Consider the following 24,411-nt stretch of genomic DNA (forward strand, 5'->3'; position numbering starts at 1 on the left):
GAAGATGAACAAAGAAAAAAGTTCTCTGTCCCCATCAACAAGAGTTCCCTTCTTGGGAACAATAATAGATTCCTTAGAAATGAGGATTTTTACAATGAATGTATACAATGAATACATTTTACCTGATGAAACGGCCAGGAGCTTGCGGCCGAGAAACGCGTCCTAAGCTCGCAAAATAAAGTGTTTTTAACTTTATTTACCACAGCATCACTTGCTTTTTATTCAGCCTGCCAAAGTTATATTAGCCACTATCAGATAACACATATCTTCCGATTATCTGGGAAGTTTGTCCTGTACTCAGTGTATGCTACATGCATAGACTAACCGTTTGCAGTTTGTATATACAGCGGGAGATCACAGGATCTTGCTCTGATTCATAGAGGAGAGTCCACAGCGGCCCACCCAGGAAATCCGAATCTATTTGGCTCCTGCGTACTGACTGCTGATTTAAATTTCAGTCTGCCCATTTGCACCATTTTCAACAAAGGTGCCAACATCCTTGTGAGTATACTACCACTTGTCTATTTTCTCACTGTGATCCATTACTGTTGGAACCCACTTGCACTATGAGGCGCTGTCTTTCTTTTTACCATTTCTAGAGACTGTGTTTTCGATCAGACATACCAAAGACCAGCTGCCTGCAATATTGGAAATCCTGTTTACTATATTGGAAATCCTCCTGACTACAAAACATCTTTATCACGATAAGTTTGAAAGAAACATTGTTTCAGAGACATTAACACTTGTCGGCATCACTTTTTAGCACCTTATTTTATGGGACTTATATCACGATAAATCGTTTGATCACCAGTATATATATCTAATATATATTTTTTTCTGTTTTTGGTTCCCTTTTATACATATTTTTTATGAATTGATTTTTATTAACCAATACTGTATTGTGCATTTATTACATTGGTAGTATATGCATATATACATTTTCTAGCTAATCTACACCTATTCAATTGGTAACACTTTTCAGCGGATTTGATTCACATCACATTGAACAACTTACACGAGTATTTTATTTATATTTACACATTCCCTATATTATCATCATTTTATTATTTGTTTAAACCACTACTATCACAAACACATTAGGCGCATGCTATTACCTATTTTGTCAATTGGTATTTTTTCACCTTAAGAAAATGTTTGTTCAACAAGGTTTTATATTACAGCCTCTTGCATGCATTGCGCCTGTCACTGCTGCAGCGGCATTCTGGTTTGAGTCTCTGGAAGAGGCGATTCGCACAGCACCATTGGATGAGTCTTTGAGCAAGATTAGAACCCTTAAGCTGGCTAATGCGTTTGTTTCGGATGCCGTAGTGCATTTAACCAAACTTACGGCTAAGAATTCCGGATTCGCCATACAGGCGCGCAGAGCGCTATGGCTTAAATCCTGGTCAGCAGATGTAACTTCTAAGTCTAAACTACTGAACATTCCTTTCAAAGGGCAGACCTTATTCGGGCCCGGCTTGAAGGAAATTATTGCTGACATTACTGGAGGTAAGGGCCACACCCTTCCTCAGGACAGGGCCAAATCAAAGGCCAAACAGTCTAATTTTCGTGCCTTTCGTAATTTCAATGCAGGAGCAGCATCAACTTCCTCCGCTCCAAAACAGGAAGGAACTACTGCTCGTTACAGACAGGGTTGGAAAGGCAACTAGTCATGGAACAAGGGCAAGCAGGCCAGAAAGCCTACTTCCGCCCCTAAGACAGCATGAAGACAGGGCCCCCTTTCCGGAGACGGATCTAGTGGGGGGCAGACTTAATCTCTTCGCCCAGGCTTGGGCAAGAGATGTACAGGATCCCTGGACGTTGGAGATTATATCTCAGGGATACCTTCTGGATTTCAAAACTTCTCCTCCACAAGGGAGGTTTCATCTGTCAAGGTTATCAACAAACCTAGTAAAGAAAGAGGCATTTCTACAATGTGTACAAGACCTCTTAGTGATGGGAGTGATCCACCCAGTTCCGCGAACGGAACAGGGGCAAGGGTTTTATTCAAATCTGTTTGTGGTTCCCAAAAAAGAGGGAACCTTCAGACCAATCTTAGACTTAAAAATCTTAAACAAGTTCCTAAGGGTTCCATCGTTCAAGATGGAAACCATTCGGACCATCCTACCCATGATCCAAGAGGGTCAATATATGACCACAGTGGACTTAAAGGATGCCTACCTTCACATACCGATTCACAAAGATCATTGTCGGTACCTAAGGTTTGCCTTTCTAGACGGGCATTACCAGTTTGTAGCTCTTCCCTTCGGGTTAGCTACGGCCCCGAGAATTTTTACAAAGGTTCTGGGCTCACTTCTGGCGGTACTAAGACCACGAGGCATAGCGGTGGCTCCGTACCTAGACGACATTCTGCTACAAGCGTCAAGTTTTCAAAATGCAAAGTCTCATACAGAGATAGTTCTAGCATTTCTGAGGTCGCATGGGTGGAAAGTGAACGTGGAAAAGAGTTCTCTGTTACCACTCACAAGGGTCCCTTTTCTAGGGACTCTTATAGATTCTGTAGAGATGAAAATTTACCTGACGGAGTCCAGGTTATCAAAGATTCTCAATGCTTGCCGTGTCCTTCACTCCATTCCAAGCCCATCAGTAGCTCAGTGCATGGAAGTAATCGGCTTAATGGTCGCAGCAATGGACATAGTGCCATTTGCGCGCCTACATCTCAGACCGCTGCAACTATGCATGCTAAGTCAATGGAACAGGGATTACTCAGATCTGTCCCCTTTGCTAAATCTGGACCAGGAGACCAGAGATTCTCTTCTCTGGTGGTTGTCACGGGTTCATCTGTCCAAAGGAATGACTTTTCGCAGACCAGATTGGACGATTGTAACAACAGATGCCAGCCTACTAGACTGGGAAGCAGTCTGGAACTCCCTGAAGGCTCAGGGATCATGGACTCAGGAGGAGAAACTCCTCCCGATAAACATTCTAGAATTAAGAGCAATATTCAATGCTCTTCAAGCTTGGCCTCAGTTAGCAACACTGAGGTTCATCAGATTTCAGTCGGACAACATCACGACTGTGGCTTACATCAATCATCAAGGGGGAACCAGGAGTTCCCTAGCGATGTTGGAAGTCTCAAAGATAATTCGCTGGGCAGAGTCTCACTCTTGCCACCTGTCAGCGATCTACATCCCAGGCGTGGAGAACTGGGAGGCGGATTTTCTAAGTCGCCAGACTTTTCATCCGGGGGAGTGGGAACTTCACCCGGAGGTATTTGCTCGACTGATTCGTCGTTGGGGCAAACCGGATCTGGATCTCTTGGCATCTCGCCAGAACGCCAAGCTTCCTTGTTACGGATCCAGGTCCAGGGACCCGGGAGCGGTGCTGGTAGATGCACTAGCAGCCCCTTGGGTTTTCAACATAGCTTATGTGTTTCCACCTTTTCCGTTGCTACCTCGACTGATTGCCAGGATCAAACAGGAGAGAGCATCTGTGATTCTGATAGCGCCTGCGTGGCCACGCAGGACCTGGTATGCAGACCTAGTGGACATGTCGTCCTGTCCACCATGGTCTCTACCCCTGAGGCAGGACCTTTTAATTCAGGGTCCTTTCAACCATCCAAACCTAATTTCTCTGAGGCTGACTGCTTGGAAATTGAACGCTTGATTCTATCTAAGCGTGGGTTTTCGGATTCGGTTATTGATACATTAATACAGGCTCGGAAACCTGTTACCAGAAAAATTTACCACAAGATATGGCGTAAATATTTATATTGGTGTGAATCCAAGAGTTACTCATGGAGTAAGGTTAGGATTCCTAGGATATTGTCTTTTCTACAAGAGGGTTTAGAAAAGGGCTTATCCACTAGTTCACTAAAGGGACAGATTTCTGCTCTGTCTATTCTTTTACACAAGCGTCTGGCAGAGAATCCAGACGTCCAGGCTTTTTGTCAGGCTTTGGCTAGGATTAAGCCTGTGTTTAAAGCTGTTGCTCCTCCGTGGAGCTTAAACTTGGTTCTTAAAGTTCTTCAGGGTGTTCCGTTTGAACCCCTTCATTCCATTGATATTAAGCTTTTATCTTGGAAAGTTCTGTTTTTGATGGCTATTTCCTCGGCTCGAAGAGTCTCTGAGTTATCTGCCTTACATTGTGATTCTCCTTATCTGATCTTTTATTTAGACAAGGTAGTCCTGCGTACTAAACCTGGGTTTTTACCTAAGGTTGTTTCTAACAGGAATATCAATCAAGAGATTGTTGTTCCATCATTATGTCCTAATCCTTCTTCAAAGAAGGAACGTCTTTTGCATAATCTAGACGTGGTCCGTGCCCTGAAGTTCTACTTACAGGCAACTAAAGATTTTCGACAAACTTCTTCTCTGTTTGTCGTTTACTCTGGACAGAGGAGAGGTCAAAAGGCTTCGGCTACCTCTCTCTCTTTTTGGCTTCGTAGCATAATACGCTTAGCCTACGAGACTGCTGGACAGCAGCCTCCTGAAAAAATTACAGCTCATTCCACTAGAGCTGTGGCTTCCACCTGGGCCTTTAAGAATGAGGCCTCTGTTGAACAGATTTGCAAGGCTGCAACTTGGTCTTCACTTCATACTTTTTCCAAATTTTACAAATTTGACACTTTTGCTTCTTCGGAGGCTGTTTTTGGGAGAAAGGTTCTACCGGCAGTGGTTCCTTCTGTTTAATGTTCCTGCCTTGTCCCTCCCATCATCCGTGTACTTTAGCTTTGGTATTGGTATCCCATAAGTAATGGATGACCCGTGGACTGAACACACTTAACAAGAGAAAACCTAATTTATGCTTACCTGATAAATTTATTTCTCTTGTAGTGTGTTCAGTCCAAGGCCCGCCCTGTCTTTTTGAGGCAGGTTCTAAATTTTAAATTATAACTCCAGTCACCACTGCACCCTATAGTTTCTCCTTTCTCGTCTTGTTTCGGTCGAATGACTGGATATGACATGTGAGGGGAGGAGCTATATAGCAGCTCTGCTTGGGTGATCCTCTTGCAACTTCCTGTTGGGAAGGAGAATATATCCCATAAGTAATGGATGACCCGTGGACTGAACACACTACAAGAGAAATAAATTTATCAGGTAAGCATAAATTATGTTGTTTCTCACTATGTAAGATTCTAGGGGGTAGATTTATCAAGCAGCGGATGCTGCAATCTACCCCCGAAGTTTAAGGTGCGCCTGAAACGTAGGTTAAGAAGCAGTGGTCGCAAGAGCAATCATCCCGATTGGGATGATTGACACCCCCTGCTAGCGGCCGATTGGCCACGATTGTGCAGGGGGCGGCATTGCACAAGCATTTGACCAGAAATGCTTGTGCAATGTCAAATTTAGCGATGTTGGTCGGACATGATCCGCTACAGCGGATCATGTCCGCCCGACATTTGATAAATCTACCCCTAGATGTTAAGATGATACACATACATTACAATATAATGCTAAAAAAAAAGATTTTACGTGATTTCTTTGCATGCCAGTGAGTTTTTGATCATCATGCCATATAGGAGTTAACAAAACAGCAGTGATTGGCATGCCTCACATGCATAAAAAAATGTTTTCGTTACAGTAACATCTGTTTTATAAAAGAAAACTTTTATAAAGAACTCCTAACCATTCTTCATTTGGTAGTTTGGTCTGCTTGTAAATGTTCCGAATTTGCCAAGTATAGCCTAGTCATACATGTTTCACCAACACCCTGCCCACTCTCTGAAACTCTGCTCATATGTGACTCCAACCCAATTTGCTCTGATTGCACTTGGATCTCCCTGACTAAGCCACCAGACCCCCTATTTGACATAGTCTCTGGGAAATATGATATTACCCTCTTTTCTTCATAAATGGAAAGAGTCCACAGCTGCATTCATTACTTTTGGGAAATAATAACCTGGCCACCAGGAGGAGGCAAAGACACCCCAGCTAAAGGCTTAAATACTCCTCCCACTTCCCTCATCCCCCAGTCATTCTTTGCCTTTCGTCCCAGGAGGTTGGCAGAGAAGTGTCAGAAGTCTGTTTTAATCTCTTATGGAGGGTAGTACTCTTCGACATGGGACAGGAGTTTTAAGTAATCCTGTCAGTCTCTCAGTGAGGGCTTGGATGAAAGTTAGAGTTCGGAGATGCAGGAAGAGTCTTTCTGAGAAACCATCCAGACTCATTTTGACAACTCCACAAGCAATCGGCGTTGTCGAACTTCGCTGCCTGCTTTCTTCTCTCAAGTCCATGGCGGAGACGAGGCTACTATCCGTCACACTTGAAGGGCCGTGTTCCTGTTCCACGGCGTAGATTCCAGTAAGATCATTTCATTTTACTTCTTAATGATTGTACTGTAATTCATTTGTTCCTGCGAACTCACCTGAAAAATAAAGGGTCTTAGTGGGCTCATTTTAGTATCTTGGAATCAAGGGTTAATATCTCATGAGGGGGATTATTGAACAGGGTTTTTTTTAATCATGTTTGTTATATGATTCATTCTGTATGTGTAGTATTAACTGGGCTCGTGGCTTTTGGAACATAACGGCCTTTCAAAGTGACGCAACCTTATGGTCGGGCTCACTTTTTTTGGACTGTACGGTTCACCTTGTGACTGGGCGTGTTTACGTTCTGGTCTCCCATTTCCGAATTCCTGACTGTGTGGCGATGGAGAATTCTAGTTCGCTGGTGTCTGGTTCATAGGAGTTGGTGAGTGCCCCAGCCATTGTGGGTGTCAGGTGCCGTTTAAATTGTTTTATATTTAGTCCATTTTTTTGTATTCTGTATCTAGTTATGGAGGATGCTGATGTTGAGATTGTTCAACTTTCTGATTCATATTCTTCGTCCTGTGACAAATGTGAATTGGCCCCATTGACTCAGGTCAGTCAGTTGTGTTTTTTAGGCCATTCTCGAGTGCCTTGTTCCTCTGGCTCGGGGATTCAAGGGACTGCTGAGCCATTCGCCTCGGGGGCCCTGTCCTTCAGGAGGCGAGTTCCCTACAACTCCCTACTACTACACATGCGGGTAACCCAGGTTAGGGTGGATTGTTCCCCCCCCCCCCCCAGAGGTTGTGGCACGTTTTCGCTTTTACATACTTTTGGCGCTTGCGTGTCTACAAAGTCCAGATGTTTATTTGCGATTGTGCTTATGCCTGATTGCCCCAGGTCTCTCGGCCACAGGAGGGCATGTGCAGTTCCCTGTGGGTGTAATTGTTCCTGAGTGTTGTGCTTTTCATTACAGTCTGGCTCGCCTTCGTGTTCTACTCACACGTTTTTGAGCTGTTTGGGGACCCTATCCTTCTCGGTTATGGGACTCATCAGTCTCCTCCTTCGAATGGTTCACCTCGTTAGACATGGGGGGATGAAGTAATCTCCTTTAAAGGGACAGTCTACCATAGAATTTTTATTGTTTTAAAAGATAAATAATCCCTTTATTACCCATTCCCCAGTTTTGCATAACTAACAGTTATATTAATATACTTTTTACCTCTGTGATTACCTTGTATCTAGGAACCTTCTTACAGCCCCCTGATCACATGACTGTGACTGTTTATTATCTATTGTCTTATATTTAGCATTGTTTTGTGCTAAATCTTAAATAACCCCCTGTGCCTGAACACAGGGTTTTTCTATATGGCCCACGTGTACTTTCTGTCTCTTTGTGTTGAAAAGAGATTTAAAAAGCATGTGATAAGAGGCAGCCCTCAAAGACTTAGAAATTAGCATATGAGCCTACCTATGTTTAGTTTAAACTAAGAATACCAAGAGTAAAAAGCAAATTTGATGATCAAGTAAATTGGAAAGTTGATTAAAATTAAAAGTCCTATCTGAATAATGAAAGTTTAATTTATACTAGACTGTCCCTTTAAGTCTTGTTATCGAGATCCTTCCCAGTTTTGTTGGAAGAACAGAGTTTCCGCTAGTCTGGTCCTGCGGATCTTTCTGTTCTTCTTGGACATTAAACCTCGGGTTGCCTGTCATTTTATTTTGTCCGGTTAGGATTAATTTTTTTTTTCATGCTATGTTTCCTTCGGGAACTTTGTCTGGGATCGATTCTCGCTGTTTGCTTCTACGGAAGTTGTTCGGGACACGTTAGTCCCATGTTTGTCTGGTTTTTTTCTTCCTCCCTCTCTATGGGCGGATTTAGCCAGCTTGGCAGTTATGACTCTGGTTGAAGGCTTGTCCTGCTTGGGTTCAGAGCTTTTGTCTCGCGGCTTATTCAGACACGTGGTGCCTATTATACCTTGCTGGTCAGGTTGGGGTGCCGAGTGCTCTCAACATTATTTATGTTTCTTGTTATTTTGTTTTACAAGTTTCAGCTAAACATTCTCAAGAGGACTTGCGGGTCCATGCGGCTCTCGGGATTTTTTCAGTCCTAAATAGCCGTCTCTCTGGTGACTGGGTCAGTGAATTTTTCTGCGTCACTCTCTGTTGCTTCCGATACCCTCTGAACCTAGAGTATTCCTTCCCAAGTGGTGGGAAAATTAGAGGGTTTAGCGCCTCTTTTTCGCCGGTCGGGGTGGTGTTGCTTTAGGAAATTTTCCTTTTTGGACTTGTTCCTTTAGTGGTTCTCTTCTTCATTGAGACCTTCTTGGTCTTTGTCCGTTTCTCCTTGTGAATGGGTCACCTTCGGGGGACTTGGATTCCCTTCGGGAGTTAGTAGTTCCTTTTTCAGGACGTTAGACAGTGAGGTCTTTTTGGGCTCTGGTTAGGGGTCCTTCCCCGGTGTTGGGAATGCTCTGCATCTCCTTCTTGGGATAGAAGAGGTCCTTTTGGTTTTCTACTCATATGGTTCGGGTATTGCCATCCAGGTGGCATCCAAGCCCATATTTTTTACTGTCCTCTGATTTCAAATCTGAGGTGATGGGGAGGCTTGATGTTGCTCTGTTCGGGTGACTTGTCCTCACTGTTCCCCTTGTGTCTGGAGCTTGTGGCTAGCTGGACAGCTAGCTCAGCATACTAATGCTCTGTGGCTACTCTGTACTGTAGCAAACCGAGGGTTGCTAGTTCACACCCTGGCGGTCTACTCAGCCTTCCTCCTTTCAAGGTTGATAAAATGAGCAGCGCCTTGTGTCCCTTAAGGGGGATTAGCTGCGCTTTTAAAGCACAATCATGTTAATGTTGCATGGATGGCTGTTAGCTCTAGTGTCCTTTTATGGCCTTGGCTCTTTGGAGTGTTGGGCTCCTGCAAGGGGTAGTCTCTTCCCTTTGGGTCGGGACTTGCAAGGGCTTCTTGCTCTTGTTATCCGGTTTATTCTGGATTTTTCCCTGGGAGGTCTGTTTTTTTTTTTTTTTTTTTATATCAGACGAGGGATTCTTGTCCTGATCTTCCGGTTGTCTAGGGTTTTACTCTGCGTTTTCTCTTTGTGGATCCCACTGTGGGATGTTACCGGACCTTATGATCCTAGGACTGGCCTAGGGGTTCCAGTTTCCGGGGTACTTGGGCTTAGCCTTTGTTCTGGCTGTTCTGTTTTACAACTTGGCCAGATTTACTGAGAGCTGAGGCTCCTTGGGGCTTGTCTTGTGCCGGACGATACGGTTCCCTTGGGACAGCGAACTAATGTGACCTGGTGGTGGGGTTTCCTGCCTAGCAAACGGAAGGTTTGTAGTTGCTCAGCTGTCACTTTTGCGCCTGGTATGTGTGCTAGCACAATGGTGTTTTAAGGGGTTCTTTCCGTGTTCGTCAGTGACGTGGCCTTGTGTACTCTCGGTTCTTCCTAAGACTTCCTGTCTTATGGGCAGGTGTTTATCGTGGCTCTCCTCTTCAGGGGGCTCGTTGTCCTCCTTATGGAGGTGTGGTTCCTTTCTAGGGGCCTCTCCTGAGTTTGGGAGGTTGGAACAGATGTTTTATCTGGTTCGGGATTGGGCTGATCTTTGAGTTGTTCCTTTCCATCTGGAGAGCTGCTGGCTCCGCATTGAGACTTAGTCGGGTGGCTTGCTAGATCTCTTTGGGTCTAACGCCTGCTCGATTGTCTTTAGGTTGAAGTGGTTGTGTCCATTCTTCCGCCCTTTTGGGGGCCGGTCTTGGGGTTCCTTTCTGTTCCCTTGCTTTCAGATCTGCCGTTGCTTGGGCTGGTCCGGCCAAGTGTAGGATCTGAGATCTGTTGTTTATCTTCGGGTCTTGGGGGTGCCAGTGGACCTTTTTTTGTTTAGAGATTCTGTCCCTCTTCCTCTTTAAGATCTGTGAGTAGGTCTGGAGGCCTGGATTGCCTGGAGTGTGTCTTCTGCCTTGGAGGTTGGACAATCTGCTATTTTGTTCGGCCGCTTTTTCCTTACGGAGAGTGTTTTCTCTGTGTCACGGATGGCAGCGTGTTACTGGACTCGGATGTTTATCTTTCTGAGTTTGCTACTTGTAATTTTTCTGTTTGCTCAGTCCGAGTTCTGACGTTTTGAGGATTTTGTCTTCAGCTGTCTTTTTGGTGCTGTTGCACGATATTTGGGATATGTTTTTTTCTCCTTGGTGATGCCCAGTTGCTCCTTGTGGGTTGGGCGTCGTCTTCCCTTGTTCTCGGGATCCATTCAAATCTCTGTGGACTTGGCCTTCTTTTGAAGGGGGCTTTTCCTTTATTGGATCTTGCTGTACCTTTTGGGTATCCTTTTGGTTCACCCTTGTCCTCTCCCTTTTGGGGATTTTGGTAATGTACTAGTAAGGGTTGTGTAGGGACCGACTGCTGGGCGACGGTTCTCCTAGAGGAGTGTTGGCTCAGTGAGTCTGCTTTGCGGTCTCTAGTTAGGCTTTCGGACTATCTGCGGGTCAGTGTCCTTGGAACCTTTTCCTTCTGGTTTTTTTTGCCCGGCTCAGACGAAGCAGGGTTTAGCTGGGTTGTGTTTTTTTTCAGGCCTGGTGCCCTCAGAATGGGCCGTCTATTGTACCCTCCTGTTTTTGCATACAGTGTCCTCAATAGCTTGGGTATTGTTTTCCCAAAAGTAATAGATGGAGCTGTGGACTCTTTCCATTTATGAAGAAAAACTTAAATTATGCTTACCTGATAATTTTCTTTTCTTCAGATGGAAAGAGTCCACAGCTCCCCACCTGTATTTTCCTGTGGGGCGTCTCTTATTTTTTATTCTTCTGGCCCCTTTTCACCTTGGTATTTCTTCTACTGTTCCTTGTTTCTCGGCAGAATGACTAGGGGAAGAGGGAAGTGGGAGGAGTATTTAAGCCTTTGGCTGGGGTGTCTTTGCCTCCTCCTGGTGGCCAAGTTCTTATTTCCAAAAAGTAATGAATGCAGCTGTGGACTCTTTCCATCTGAAGAAAATAAAATTATCAGGCAAGCATAATTTTAAGTTTTTAGCTGAAGCAAAGAAAAAAATACTTAAAGGGGCAGTAAACTTACAAACTAATTACTTAGCTTACCGGCAGCTTTATACATTAAATTATTGCAAAGAAATTATAAGTTAAAGCTCCTTTTACCAGAACGCCGCTCTTTGTTCTACTGAGTGGGTCTGGTTTTTCCACAGTGCATCCGGCAACACTGTCTAGTCACAGTGTGCCCGGTCGTGCCATACAAATGAATGTAGCTCGCTCCCGCTATTAGACCAGAGCGGGAGCGAGCTTCATTAATTTTAATGGTGCGACTGGGCACAAAGAAAAAAAGGAAGAAATTGAACAGGAGCCAATCGGCATCAGCAGTGCTTAGGTCGTGAACTATTTTACTTTACTTTGATCTTATGAGATTTCATAGTAAACTTCATTGAACTGAATAGGGAAATAACATAAGTGTGCATGATGCACGCTCCCTTGCAGGTCCCGGGACAGGCATTTTGATTGGCTGCTTAAAGTCCTTTACAATGGGGTGTGAATACTTAGCACTTTTCTAAAAATATTTGCAGCACTAATTGCTATCGCGAGCTTGCGGTAGCAATAACCAGCCACTTGTAAATTAGCGCTTCTCTTGTAATCTAAGCCCGATATAAGGACTGGTGCTTTTTCTGTTTTATAAATGGTGGATATTTTTGAGAGATTGGTGGTTTGTTGTCTCTAACGCACACTATGCACATGTAAGTGTAAATTTACTTCTGTTGACAAAAGTATCTCCTTTTGTTAATACATAGCTCCTTTAAAGGGACACTAAACCCAATTTTAAGCAACTTTCTAATTTACTCCTATTATCTATTTTTCTTCGTTCTCTTTCTATCTTTATTTAAAAAAGCAGAAATGTAAAGCTTAAGAGTCGGCCCATTTTTGGTTCAGAACCTGGGTTATGCTTGCTTTTTGGTTTGCTAAATGTAGCCACCAATAAGCAAGCGCTATCCAGGGTGCTGAACCTAAAATCGACTGGCTCCTAAGCTTTAAATTCCTGTTTTTTTTAAATAAAGATAGAAAGAGAATGAATCAAAATTTATAGTAGGAGTACATTAGAAAGTTGCTTAAAATTGCATGCTTGATCTGAATCATGAAAGAAAAAATTTGGGTTTAGTATCCTGTTTTTATTTCTCACCTGGGTGCTAAGCTTGATTTGAGTTTTTATTTATTATTATTTTTTTAAAATATATTAATTTTCTTTGCAATGGTGGGTCTACGGGGTCTGTAGCTGCTTAGATGCCTGAGATACAGGCTTCTAAGCAGCATGCCCCCATTTCCCTATATTGTACATTGTAATTTTTAAATAAAGTTGCGCAGTGACATCATCAAGTCATTGCGCGTGACGTCACCAAGTCATTGCGCGTGACATCACCGTGGAAAACCTGAAGCCCCGGCGATGCCTGTCACTATACAGGCCAGATAGCCGGGGTGGAGTCAGTGGGAGCCCCCAGATTGCCATCAAGGTAGGTGAGTGCTAGCGACGGATCTGAGCCGTCGTCAGCACCTGACTGGGACAATTTGTGACGGCTTACAGCCGTCGTTAGCCCTCAAAGGGTTAATTGAAGGGGAGCTAAAGTAGGCTCATGAGCGTGCACGTGTAATGGGCATTATATAGAAAGTGTTTGCAGCAATGTTTGTAAAAATTTTATAGTGCACTCTAAATTGTACACTTTGTCTGAAATCATGTATGTTTTAATCAATGTGGTAAACACACTCTGTAATCCCGCTACTCCAGAAAAAGGACTTGAAAAATATATATTTAAAAATAAGTTTAAATTTTATTTTTTCAAAAATAGTTAAAAGCTAAAACATGAAAAAACAATCACAGGCCTGCAACAAGATGTTCAGGACTAAAAAAGCCAAACATGTTTCGGGCCAAATCTTAGTCCTTGTTCACTGGCATAGTTTGTGTCCACACCTACTAGTACTATTTAAAGGTAAAGTATTAGAGTAATTGCAGGCACCTGTATTTTATTAACCCCTTATAGGCGGGGACCTATATCAAAAAATATTTTTCATATATAACTAAATAGAAAAATAGACTTAATATTTGAAGTATAATACCTACTATTTACAACTTCACATTAGATGTATATTTTATATTTTGTGTCAAAAGTACACTTAGAAAAGACATGAAATTTTAAATTCAATAGAATAAATCTACATCCATGATGGAGTTTAGACCAGAGGGGTGTTTTGTTTGTATTTTAAAAATCCAAAACACTTCCCTCTGGTCCAAACGTCTCTCCCTGTCTCCCCCTCTTCTATATCTCGGCACATGGTCTATGCCCTGTACAGTTAATAATGAGTCATCCGCTTCGCTATGGGAGTTGTGCAGTCTAAGTTCCCTATATCTCTTAAGTGTTGGAGTACCCTATCACGTAGGGCACGTTTTGTGCTCCCCACGTACGGTTTTCTACATCCCTGACATGTCAAAAGACAAATGACATGTGTAGTGTTGCATGTAATTCTATAGCGTATGTCAAATTCCTTGCCAGTTGTACTTGATTTAAATCTGTCTCCCTGTTCTATATGAGAACAAGTTTTGCAGATTCTGCCATGGCATTTATGACAACCTAGCTTTTATGTTTTAATCAACGTGCATAGTAAAACAGACACACTACTGCTGGATATGCTTTAAAGGGACATTAAACGCTAAATACTTCTCTTGCACCTCCCTCTAATCATGGGTGCTGCCATTTGGGGACCAGGTTTACACTGCGGGTATATCAAGGAGAGTTACTGCGCATGTGCAAACAAGTTGGCTCTAGAAAGCAGTGGAAGCTAGATTTCAAAATGGCTGCACCCATAACTTGAGGGAGGCGGGGAATAACCTCAATACTATACTTCTAAAATGTATTTAGTGTTTAATGTCTCTTTAAATCTAATAAGGTGTATAATAAAGTAAAATAGGAGACAATATATCTGCCATGATTCTGAGAAAACTGGAGTGTTGTCCCATTTCCATCTATTTTTTTATTTTTTTTTATTAATTTGTTTGTATTTTTCTTACCAAAATGAGCTGTTTTCCTTTTTAGGAGGCACGAAGAAGTGACACACATTAAGATCCAGAACACTGGAGACTTTTATGACCTGTACGGCGCGTGAAACGTTTGCAACGCTAGCAGGAGGCTGGTTGCAGTATTACACCGAACAACAGGGGCTCCTGCGGGGAAAAGAATGGAGATGTGATCGAGCTGAGATACCCTCTGAATAGCCAGGACCCGACCTCTGAGAGGTGAGTGCCCACTGGTCATGTATCCAGCAAGCTTTTAGATCTCTTCCTGATGCAGCCTAGAATAAAATAAATTTACTTTGGAAAAGTTGCCGGCTAAACACAAGCAACAGCAACTTGAAAATGTAGCTCATCTAAAAAAACAAACAATGTAAATAAAAGTTATATTTGAAATACTGATTGTTGAACATTGAGCCACACTGAAATTCCACTAACCCTCTGGATATGTTAAATCAAATTTTAATCTCTAATAAAGAGCATAACATTTAAAATAAAAATTTGTTTAAAAAAATTCCAATTTGCATGTTATCAAAGGTTATCTCTTTCACTTTGTTCCTCCCTACGACAGCATACCGAGGTAGGTTCAGGAGCGTGCACGGGTCTTGAGCACTATAGTATAACGTTTTATAACATTGCTGCAATATATTTCTCTTGTTAAGTGTATCCAGTCCACGGATCATCCCATTACTTGTGGGATATTCTCCTTCCCAACAGGAAGTTGCAAGAAGATCACCCACAGCAGAGCTGCTATATAGCTCCTCCCCTCACTTGCCATATCCAGTCATTCTCTTGCAACTCTCAACTAAGATGGAGGTCGTAGAGGACTGTGGTGTTTTATACTTAGTTTATTTCTTCAATCAAAAGTTTGTTATTTTTAAATGGTACCGGAGGAGTGTACTGTTTATCTCAGGCAGTATTTAGAAGAAGAATCTGCCTGCGTTTTCTATGATCTTAGCAGATGTAACTAAGATCCTTTGCTGTTCTCACATATTCTGAGGAGTGAGGTAACTTCAGAGGGGGAATAGCGTGCAGGTTTTCCTGTAATAAGGTATGTGCAGTTAAAATATTTTTCTAGGGATGGAATTTGCTAGAAAATGCTGCTGATACCGAAATAATGTAAGTAAAGCCTTAAATGCAGTGATAGCGACTGGTATCAGGCTTATTAATAGAGATACATACTCTTATAAAAGTGTATTTTAAAACGTTTGCTGGCATGTTTAATCGTTTTTTACATATGTTTGGTGATGAAACTTATTGGGGCCTAGTTTTTTCCACATGGCTGGCTTGAATTTTGCCTAGAAACAGTTCCCTGAGGCTCCCCACTGTTGTAATATGAGTGGGAGGGGCCTATTTTGGCATTTTTTTGCACAGCAAAAATTACAGACACAGACATCCAGCTTCTTCCTTCAGATCCAATGGATAAAAAATTGGAGGGTTTTCTTAAGAAAATGTTTATTCAACAAGGTTTTATTTTACAGCCCCTTGCATGCATTGCGCCTGTCACTGGCTGCGGCGGCATTCTGGTTTGAGGCCCTGGAAGAGGCCATCCAGGACAGCTCCATTGAATTAAATTATTGACAAGCTTAGAACGCTTAAGCTAGCTAACTCATTTGTTTCTGATGCCATTGTTCATTTGACTAAACTAACGGCTAAGAATTCGGATTCGCCATCCAGGCGCGTAGGGCGCTATGGCTTAAATCCTGGTCAGCTGACCGTGACTTCAAAGTCTAAATTACTCAACATTCCTTTCAAGGGGGCAGACCTTATTCGGGGCCTGGCTTGAAGGAAATTATCGCTGACATTACTGGAGGCAAGGGTCATACCCTTCCTCAGGACAGGGCCAAATCAAAGGCCAAACAGTCTAATTTTCGTGCCTTTTGAAATTTCAAGGCAGGAGCAGCATCAACTTCCTCGCTTCAAAACAAGAGGGAACTGTTGCTCATTCCAGACAGGCCTGGAAACCTAACCAGTCCTGGAACAAGGGCAAGGAGGCTAGAAAGCCTGCTGCTTGCCCCCAAGACAGCATGAAGGAACGGCCCCCTATCCGGAAACAGATCTAGTGGGGGGCAGACTTTCTCTCTTTGCCCAGGCTTGGGCAAGAGATGTTTAGGATCCTTGGGCGTTGGAGATCATATCTCAGGGATATCTTCTGGACTTCAAAGCTTCTCCTCCACAAGGGAGATTTCATCTTTCAAGGTTATCAGCAAACCAGATAAAGAAAGAGGCATTCCTAAGCTGTGTGCAAGACCTCCTAGTAATGGGAGTGATCCATCCAGTTCCGCGGACGGAACAAGGACAGGGATTTTATTCAAATCTGTTTGTGGTTCCCAAGAAAGAGGGAACCTTCAGACCAATCTTGGATCTAAAGATCTTAAACAAATTCCTCAGAGTTCCATCATTCAAAATGGAAGCTATTCGGACCATCCTACCCATGATCCAAGAGGGTCAGTACATGACCCACAGTGGACTTAAAGGATGCCTACCTTCACATACTGATTCACAAAGATCATCATCGGTTCCTAACGTTTGCCTTTCTAGACAGGCATTACCAATTTGTAGCTCCTTCCCTTCGGGTTGGCCACTGCCCCGAGAATTTTTACAAAGGTTCTGGGCTCACTTCTGGCGGTTCTAAGACCGCGAGGCATAGCGGTGGCTCCGTATCTAGACGACATCCTGATACAGGCGTTCAAGCTTTCAAATTGCCAAGTCTCATACAGAGATAGTTCTGGCATTTCTGAGGTCGCATGGGTGGAAAGTGAACGTGGAAAAGAGTTCTCTATCACCACTCACAAGAGTCTCCTTCCTAGGGACTCTTATAGATTCTGTAGAGATAAAAATTTACCTGACGGAGTCCAGGTTATCAAACTTCTAAATGCTTGCCGTGTCCTTCATTCCTTTCCACGCCCGTCAGTGGCTCAGTGCATGGAAGTAATCGGGCCTTAATGGTGAGCAGCAATGGACATAGTGCCATTTGCGCGCCTGCATCTCAGACCGCTGCAATTATGCATGCTCAGTCAGTGGAATGGGGATTACTCAGATTTGTCCCCTCTACTAAATCTGGATCAAGAGGACCAGAGATTCTCTTCTCTGGTGGCTTTTCCCTGGTCCATCCTGTCCAAGGGTATGACCTTTCGCAGACCAGATTGGACGATTGTAACAACAGATGCCAGCCTTCTAGGTTTGGGGCACAGTCTGGAACTCCCTGAAGGCTCAGGATCGTGGACTCAGGAGGAGAAACTCCTCCCAATAAATATTCTGGATTTAAGAGCAATATTCAATGCTTCTAGCTTGGCCTCAGTTAGCAACACTGAGGTTCATCAGATTTCAGTCGGACAACATCACGACTGTGGCTTACATCAAACCCATCAAGGGGAAACCATGAGTTCCCTAGCGATTGTTTAGAAGTCACAAAGATAATTCGCTGGGCAGAGTCTCACTCTTGCCACCTGTCAGCGATCCACATCCCAGGCGTTAGAGAACTGGGAGGCGGATTTTCTAAGTCGTCAGACTTTCATCCGGGGGAGAAGAGTGGGAACTCCATCCGGAGGTGTTTGCTCAACTGGTCCATCGTTGGGGCAAACCAGACTGGATCTCATGGCGTCTCGCCAGAACGCCAAGCTTTCTTGTTACGGATCCAGGTCCAGGGACCCGGGAGCAACGCTGATAGATGCTCTAGCAGCTCCTTGGTTCTTCAACCTGGCCTATGTGTTTCCACCGTTTCCTCTGCTCCCTCGACTGATTGCCAAAATCAAACAGGAGAGAGCATCTGTGATTCTGATAGCGCCTGAGTGGCCACGCAGGACCTGGTATGCAGACCCAGTGGACATGTTATCTCTTCCACCATGGACTCTGCCTCTGAGGCAGGACCTTCTAATACAAGGTCCTTTCAATCATCCAAATCTAATTTCCTCTGAGACTGACTGCATGGAGATTGACCGCTTGATTCTATCAAGGCGTGGCTTTCTCCGAGTCAGTCATTGATACCTTAATACAGGCACGGAAGCCTGTCACCAGGAAAATCTACCATAAGATATGGCGTAAATATCTTTATTGGGTGAATCCAAGAGTTACTCATGGAGTAAGGTTAGGATTCCTAGGATATTGTCCTTTCTCAAGAGGGTTTGGACAAAGGCTTATCAGCTAGTTCTTTAAAAGGACAGATCTCTGCTCTGTCTATTCTTTTGCACAAGCGGTCTGGCAGAAGTTCCAGACGTCCAGGCATTTTGTCAGGCTTTGGTTAGGATTAAGCCTGTGTTTAAAACTGTTGCTCCCCCGTGGAGGCTTAAACCTTGGTTTTTAAAGTTCTTCAGGGAGTTCCGTTTGAACCCCTTCATTCCATTGATATTAAACTTTTATCTTCGGAAAGTCTGTTTTTGATGGCTATTCCTCGGCTCGAAGAGTCTCTGAGTTTATCTGCCTTACATTGTGATTCTCCTTATCTGATTTTTCATTCAGACAAGGTAGTTCCTGCGTACCAAACCGGGTTTTTACCTAAGGGGTTTCTAACAGGAATATCAACAAGAGATTGTTGTTCCATCATTGTGGTCCTAAATCCTTCTTCAAAGAGAGGAACGATCTTTACATAATCTCGGACGTAGTCCGTAGCCTTGAAATTTTACTTACAGGCTACTAAGATTTTCGTCAACATATGCCCTGTTTGTCGTTTACTCTGGACAGAGGAGATGGTCAAAAAGCTTCGTCAACCTCTCTCCTCCTTTGGCTTCGCTAGCATAATACGCTTTAGCCTATGAGACTGCTGGACAGCCCCCCCCTGAAAAGGATTACAGCTCATTCTACTAGAGCTGTGGCTTCCACCTGGGCCTTTAAAAATGAGGCCTCTGTTGAACAGATTTGCAAGGCTGCGACTTGGTCTTCGCTTCACACCTTTTCAAAATTTTACAAATTTGACACTTTTGCTTCTTCGGAGGCTGTTTTTGGAGAAAGGTTCTACAGGCAGTGGTTCCTTCCGTTTAATTTCCTGCCTTGTCCCTCCCATCATCCGTGTACTTTAGCTTTGGTATTGGTATCCCACAAGTAATGGATGATCCGTGGACTGGATACACTTAACAAGAGAAAACATAATTTATGCTTACCTGATAAATTTATTTCTCTTGTAGTGTATCCAGTCCACGGCCCGCCCTGTCCTTTTAAGGCAGGTCTAAATTTTAATTAAACTACAGTCACCACTGCACCCTATGGTTTCTCCTTTCTCGTCTTGTTTCGGTCGAATGACTGGATATGGCAGTGAGGGAGGAGCTATATAGCAGCTCTGCTGTGGGTGATCCTCTTGCAACTTCCTGTTGGGAAGGAGAATATCCCACAAGTAATGGATGATCCGTGGACTGGATACACTACAAGAGAAATAAATTTATCAGGTAAGCATAAATTATGTTTTTTCATCACATGACACACCCGAGCCTACCACATTATGCTCTTATGGACCAGTTTTAACAATCGATACCAAAGAAAAGTGGTAAATATAATAAAATAAGTAAGTAAATTGTAAAGTTTATAGTTTTTTTTTATTGCACACTTTAGGGACAATTTTTTAATTTTTTTTTAAACTTAGTTTTTTTGGGGGCACTTAGAAAAAGAGCTAAATGCCCTTTTAAGGGCAATACCCATACAAATGCCTTTTTCAGGGCAATTGGTAGAATAGGTTCATTAGTGTAAGGTTTTTTTTTATTTGGGGGTTTTACTGTTAGGGGGGACTTTGTTTAGTTTTTAAATGTTTAACTTAGGGCAATGCCCTACAAAAGGCCGTTTTTAAGGGTTATTGGTAGTAAGCATTAGATTAGCGGGTTTGTTTTTTTTATTTTGGGTGGGGGGGGGCTTTTTTATTTTCATAGGTATTAGGTTTATTTATTTTTATTTTGGATAATGTGTTGTTATTATTTTTTAATGTTCAGCCTTTTTTATTTTTTTGTAATGTTGGATTAAAGTAAAGTAATTTTTTTTGCTATTTTTTGTAGTAATGTAGTTTATTTTTATTGTAATTAAGGGGTTAATTTTGTGGGTGTTAGGTTACGGGGGCTTAGTCATTAAATTAGTTTTTTTGCGTTGTGGGGTTGGGCAGTATAGGAGTTTAATAGGTAAGTTAGGTTTAATGCCGTTGTGTGGGGTTGGCGGTTTAGAGTTAATAGATGTATTAGGTAGTTTGCAATGTGGGGTTTGCGGATTTAGGGATATATAGATATAATATATATTTTATAGTTTTCGAAAGCTTTTTGACCAATGAACAAAGATTACATTAGAACAACGAAAATAAATTGCAAAGAAAATTCACTGGTTACATGTTAGGTCAAGAGACCAGAATGTTTAACATGTCAATAAAATATAATCGCAATAACAAATCAGGCCAATATTCATCAAACAGACTTCTTTTCAAGAGAAACATAAAGACTTAGGACACAATATTGAAAAAACAACGGGGACTCGTAGGTCCCCTGCTTTCCTAGTTTGTTATAATCAGGCTGGGGAAAGAGGGGCGAGGGAGGAGGGCGAGAATAGGATGAAAACTAACCTTGCATGTAGGACTCAGATGTAAGTCTCGTCCACCCTCTACATCATTTAGCTCAGTCAGAGGTCAGAATGATGAGTCTCCACTCTGTGTCGTATTTATCTTTCCGTCCGCCCACACAGTTGAGTTTATAAAATATATCCTTCTCCATGGTGAGCTGTAATATATATATATAATATATATATATATCTATATATATATATATATCTTTGCCATGGTGTTACATATTCTAGCCCAGTTAGAGGGAAACCTTTTTCCATGCACAGGCTATAGCGTTTAACAGTCGTGAAAAGGTAAATACATATGAATGAGTTGTGCTTCAGTAAAGTATGTAGCCCTATATGTAGCAGGGCTATGGACTGTGATCTGGGAAGGAGTATTCCCAAGCTGGACAGGGCCAGGAAGCGTATTCCATAGGGGGTTGGATCTTAGGGCACTCCCACAAATGTGCATAGTTTTGCCCCTCTGACCACGCCCCTCCAGGTGACGCAATCAGGAACATCTTCGTAGCCTAGTGGGGACATACTAGTGGGGATAGGAGTTTGTAAAAGATTGGTATAGTGTAGTACAGATGAATAGTTTTCTGAGTAAGTTCTAGGTTACTTCCCCAAATATGGGGATGCTGGGAATTGCCAGGAGGGACTCCCAACACTGCAGGTGTGCCGGTGTACTAAAAAATGAAGATTTACAAACGCCTGTCACCTTGGTTCCGGCGGTTTCCAGGGGATCTGCGGGCGAGCCAAGCCTGGCTTGAAACCCCAACTGAGTAAGAAACTTTTGACCCTATGAAATTCAAAGGGTAAGAATGGTGGGATTAGGGGTCCAGTTCCAAACTGGGTAAGAAGTTTAAAAGAGTGCTGAGGGGAGGAGGACCATAGGTCAGAGACCAAATTGACTCCTAGTTGAGTCCATTTATTTGGGTGAGTTTCCTGTAATCCCATGAGAAGACCAGCATATCTAGACATAACCCACAGGATTAATCAAGTCTAATTCTCTACGGCAGTGTGGGGGGGTCCATACTAGGTCTCGAAGGTGGATGTTATAGGGTAGGGAAACCTGCTCGATTGATTTCCATTTGGATTGGGAGTGTTTGACTACCCATTGAGCAACATGAGTGAGCATCACTCCCTCGTAGTACCGGAGCACAGAAGGTGACACTATACCCTTGAGGTTTTAGGTAATTGAAGTATTTTGTGCGCCACTCTGGGGGGCTTACCTTACCAGATATATTTTGTCAGTTCACTTTAAAACTGTAGAAGTATGTGCTTAGGGATCCTAATGGGAAGGCATCAAAATAAGTAAGCCTGGGCAAAAAGGACATTTTTAATGCAGCTATCTTCCCTAGCCAGGATGTGTGAGATAAATTCCAGCGCGGTTTAAGGGAGCATGCACTGATAGAGAGGGAGGTAATTGTCCTTAATTATTTGGGGAAAACAGCTGGAAAGCTTGACTCCTAGATGTAAGACAAATTTCCCTGTCCAGGTGAAATCAAATCTGGATTTCAGAGGCTAACTGATCACAAGGATGTCCTGTGTATATATCTCTGTTTTTGAAAAATTTAGCTTATAGAAGAGTGGGCCTCCAAAAGAGGCCAAGATATCCTGAGTCTGGAAAAGAATGTGCAGGATCCGATGAGAAAAGAGTTAACGTCCTGTCCGCAAAACAAAGCTCATCTTGTGTACAGTACTGAACAAGGTGACGTCCCTTTATTTGAGAGTCCATTCTGATTTGGTTCCGCTAATGGTTTCTATGGCCAACACGAAACAATAAGGGCGATAGCGGGCAGCCCTGCCTAGTGCCATTTGTTATAGAGAATGAAGGAGAGTGGAAACCGAGACTGCTTACCGAGGCCGTGGAGTAGAGTAAAGGGCTTTAACCGCTGTAACCATTTCGCTAGGGAACTGAAAGCTCTCGAGTACCTCCCACAGATACTGCCACCTAACACAGTCAAAGGCGTAAATATCTTTATTGGTGTGAATCCAAGAGTTACTCATGGAGTAAGGTTAGGATTCCTAGGATATTGTCCTTTCTCCAAGAGGGTTTGGACAAAGGCTTATCAGCTAGTTCTTTAAAAGGACAGATCTCTGCTCTGTCTATTCTTTTGCACAAGCGTCTGGCAGAAGTTCCAGACGTCCAGGCATTTTGTCAGGCTTTGGTTAGGATTAAGCCTGTGTTTAAAACTGTTGCTCCCCCGTGGAGCTTAAACTTGGTTTTTAAAGTTCTTCAGGGAGTTCCGTTTGAACCCCTTCATTCCATTGATATTAAACTTTTATCTTGGAAAGTTCTGTTTTTGATGGCTATTTCCTCGGCTCGAAGAGTCTCTGAGTTATCTGCCTTACATTGTGATTCTCCTTATCTGATTTTTCATTCAGACAAGGTAGTTCTGCGTACCAAACCTGGGTTTTTACCTAAGGGGGTTTCTAACAGGAATATCAATCAAGAGATTGTTGTTCCATCATTGTGTCCTAATCCTTCTTCAAAGAAGGAACGTCTTTTACATAATCTGGACGTAGTCCGTGCCTTGAAATTTTACTTACAGGCTACTAAAGATTTTCGTCAAACATCTGCCCTGTTTGTCGTTTACTCTGGACAGAGGAGAGGTCAAAAAGCTTCGTCAACCTCTCTCTCCTTTTGGCTTCGTAGCATAATACGCTTTAGCCTATGAGACTGCTGGACAGCAGCCCCCTGAAAGGATTACAGCTCATTCTACTAGAGCTGTGGCTTCCACCTGGGCCTTTAAAAATGAGGCCTCTGTTGAACAGATTTGCAAGGCTGCGACTTGGTCTTCGCTTCACACCTTTTCAAAATTTTACAAATTTGACACTTTTGCTTCTTCGGAGGCTGTTTTTGGGAGAAAGGTTCTACAGGCAGTGGTTCCTTCCGTTTAATTTCCTGCCTTGTCCCTCCCATCATCCGTGTACTTTAGCTTTGGTATTGGTATCCCACAAGTAATGGATGATCCGTGGACTGGATACACTTAACAAGAGAAAACATAATTTATGCTTACCTGATAAATTTATTTCTCTTGTAGTGTATCCAGTCCACGGCCCGCCCTGTCCTTTTAAGGCAGGTCTAAATTTTAATTAAACTACAGTCACCACTGCACCCTATGGTTTCTCCTTTCTCGTCTTGTTTCGGTCGAATGACTGGATATGGCAGTGAGGGGAGGAGCTATATAGCAGCTCTGCTGTGGGTGATCCTCTTGCAACTTCCTGTTGGGAAGGAGAATATCCCACAAGTAATGGATGATCCGTGGACTGGATACACTACAAGAGAAATAAATTTATCAGGTAAGCATAAATTATGTTTTTTCATCACATGACACACCCGAGCCTACCACATTATGCTCTTATGGACCAGTTTTAACAATCGATACCAAAGAAAAGTGGTAAATATAATAAAATAAGTAAGTAAATTGTAAAGTTTATAGTTTTTTTTTATTGCACACTTTAGGGACAATTTTTTAATTTTTTTTTAAACTTAGTTTTTTTGGGGGGCACTTAGAAAAAGAGCTAAATGCCCTTTTAAGGGCAATACCCATACAAATGCCTTTTTCAGGGCAATTGGTAGAATAGGTTCATTAGTGTAAGGTTTTTTTTATTTGGGGGGTTTTACTGTTAGGGGGG

At 42.8% G+C, this 24,411-nt stretch overlaps 1 protein-coding gene across 1 annotated transcript in view; it reads left to right on the forward strand.

Moving 5' to 3' along the window:
* LOC128638486 (tyrosine-protein phosphatase non-receptor type 11-like) overlaps positions 1-24,411 on the forward strand; it is a 372,663-nt gene that overhangs the window by 196,924 nt on the left and 151,328 nt on the right. The window contains 3 exon segments of the mRNA XM_053690465.1: positions 14,288-14,354; positions 14,356-14,421; positions 14,423-14,487. Coding sequence (XP_053546440.1) covers positions 14,288-14,354; positions 14,356-14,421; positions 14,423-14,487 — 198 coding nt within the window.

Source organism: Bombina bombina, chromosome 8, assembly GCF_027579735.1.
Source record: "Bombina bombina isolate aBomBom1 chromosome 8, aBomBom1.pri, whole genome shotgun sequence".
Lineage (NCBI taxonomy): Eukaryota > Metazoa > Chordata > Amphibia > Anura > Bombinatoridae > Bombina > Bombina bombina.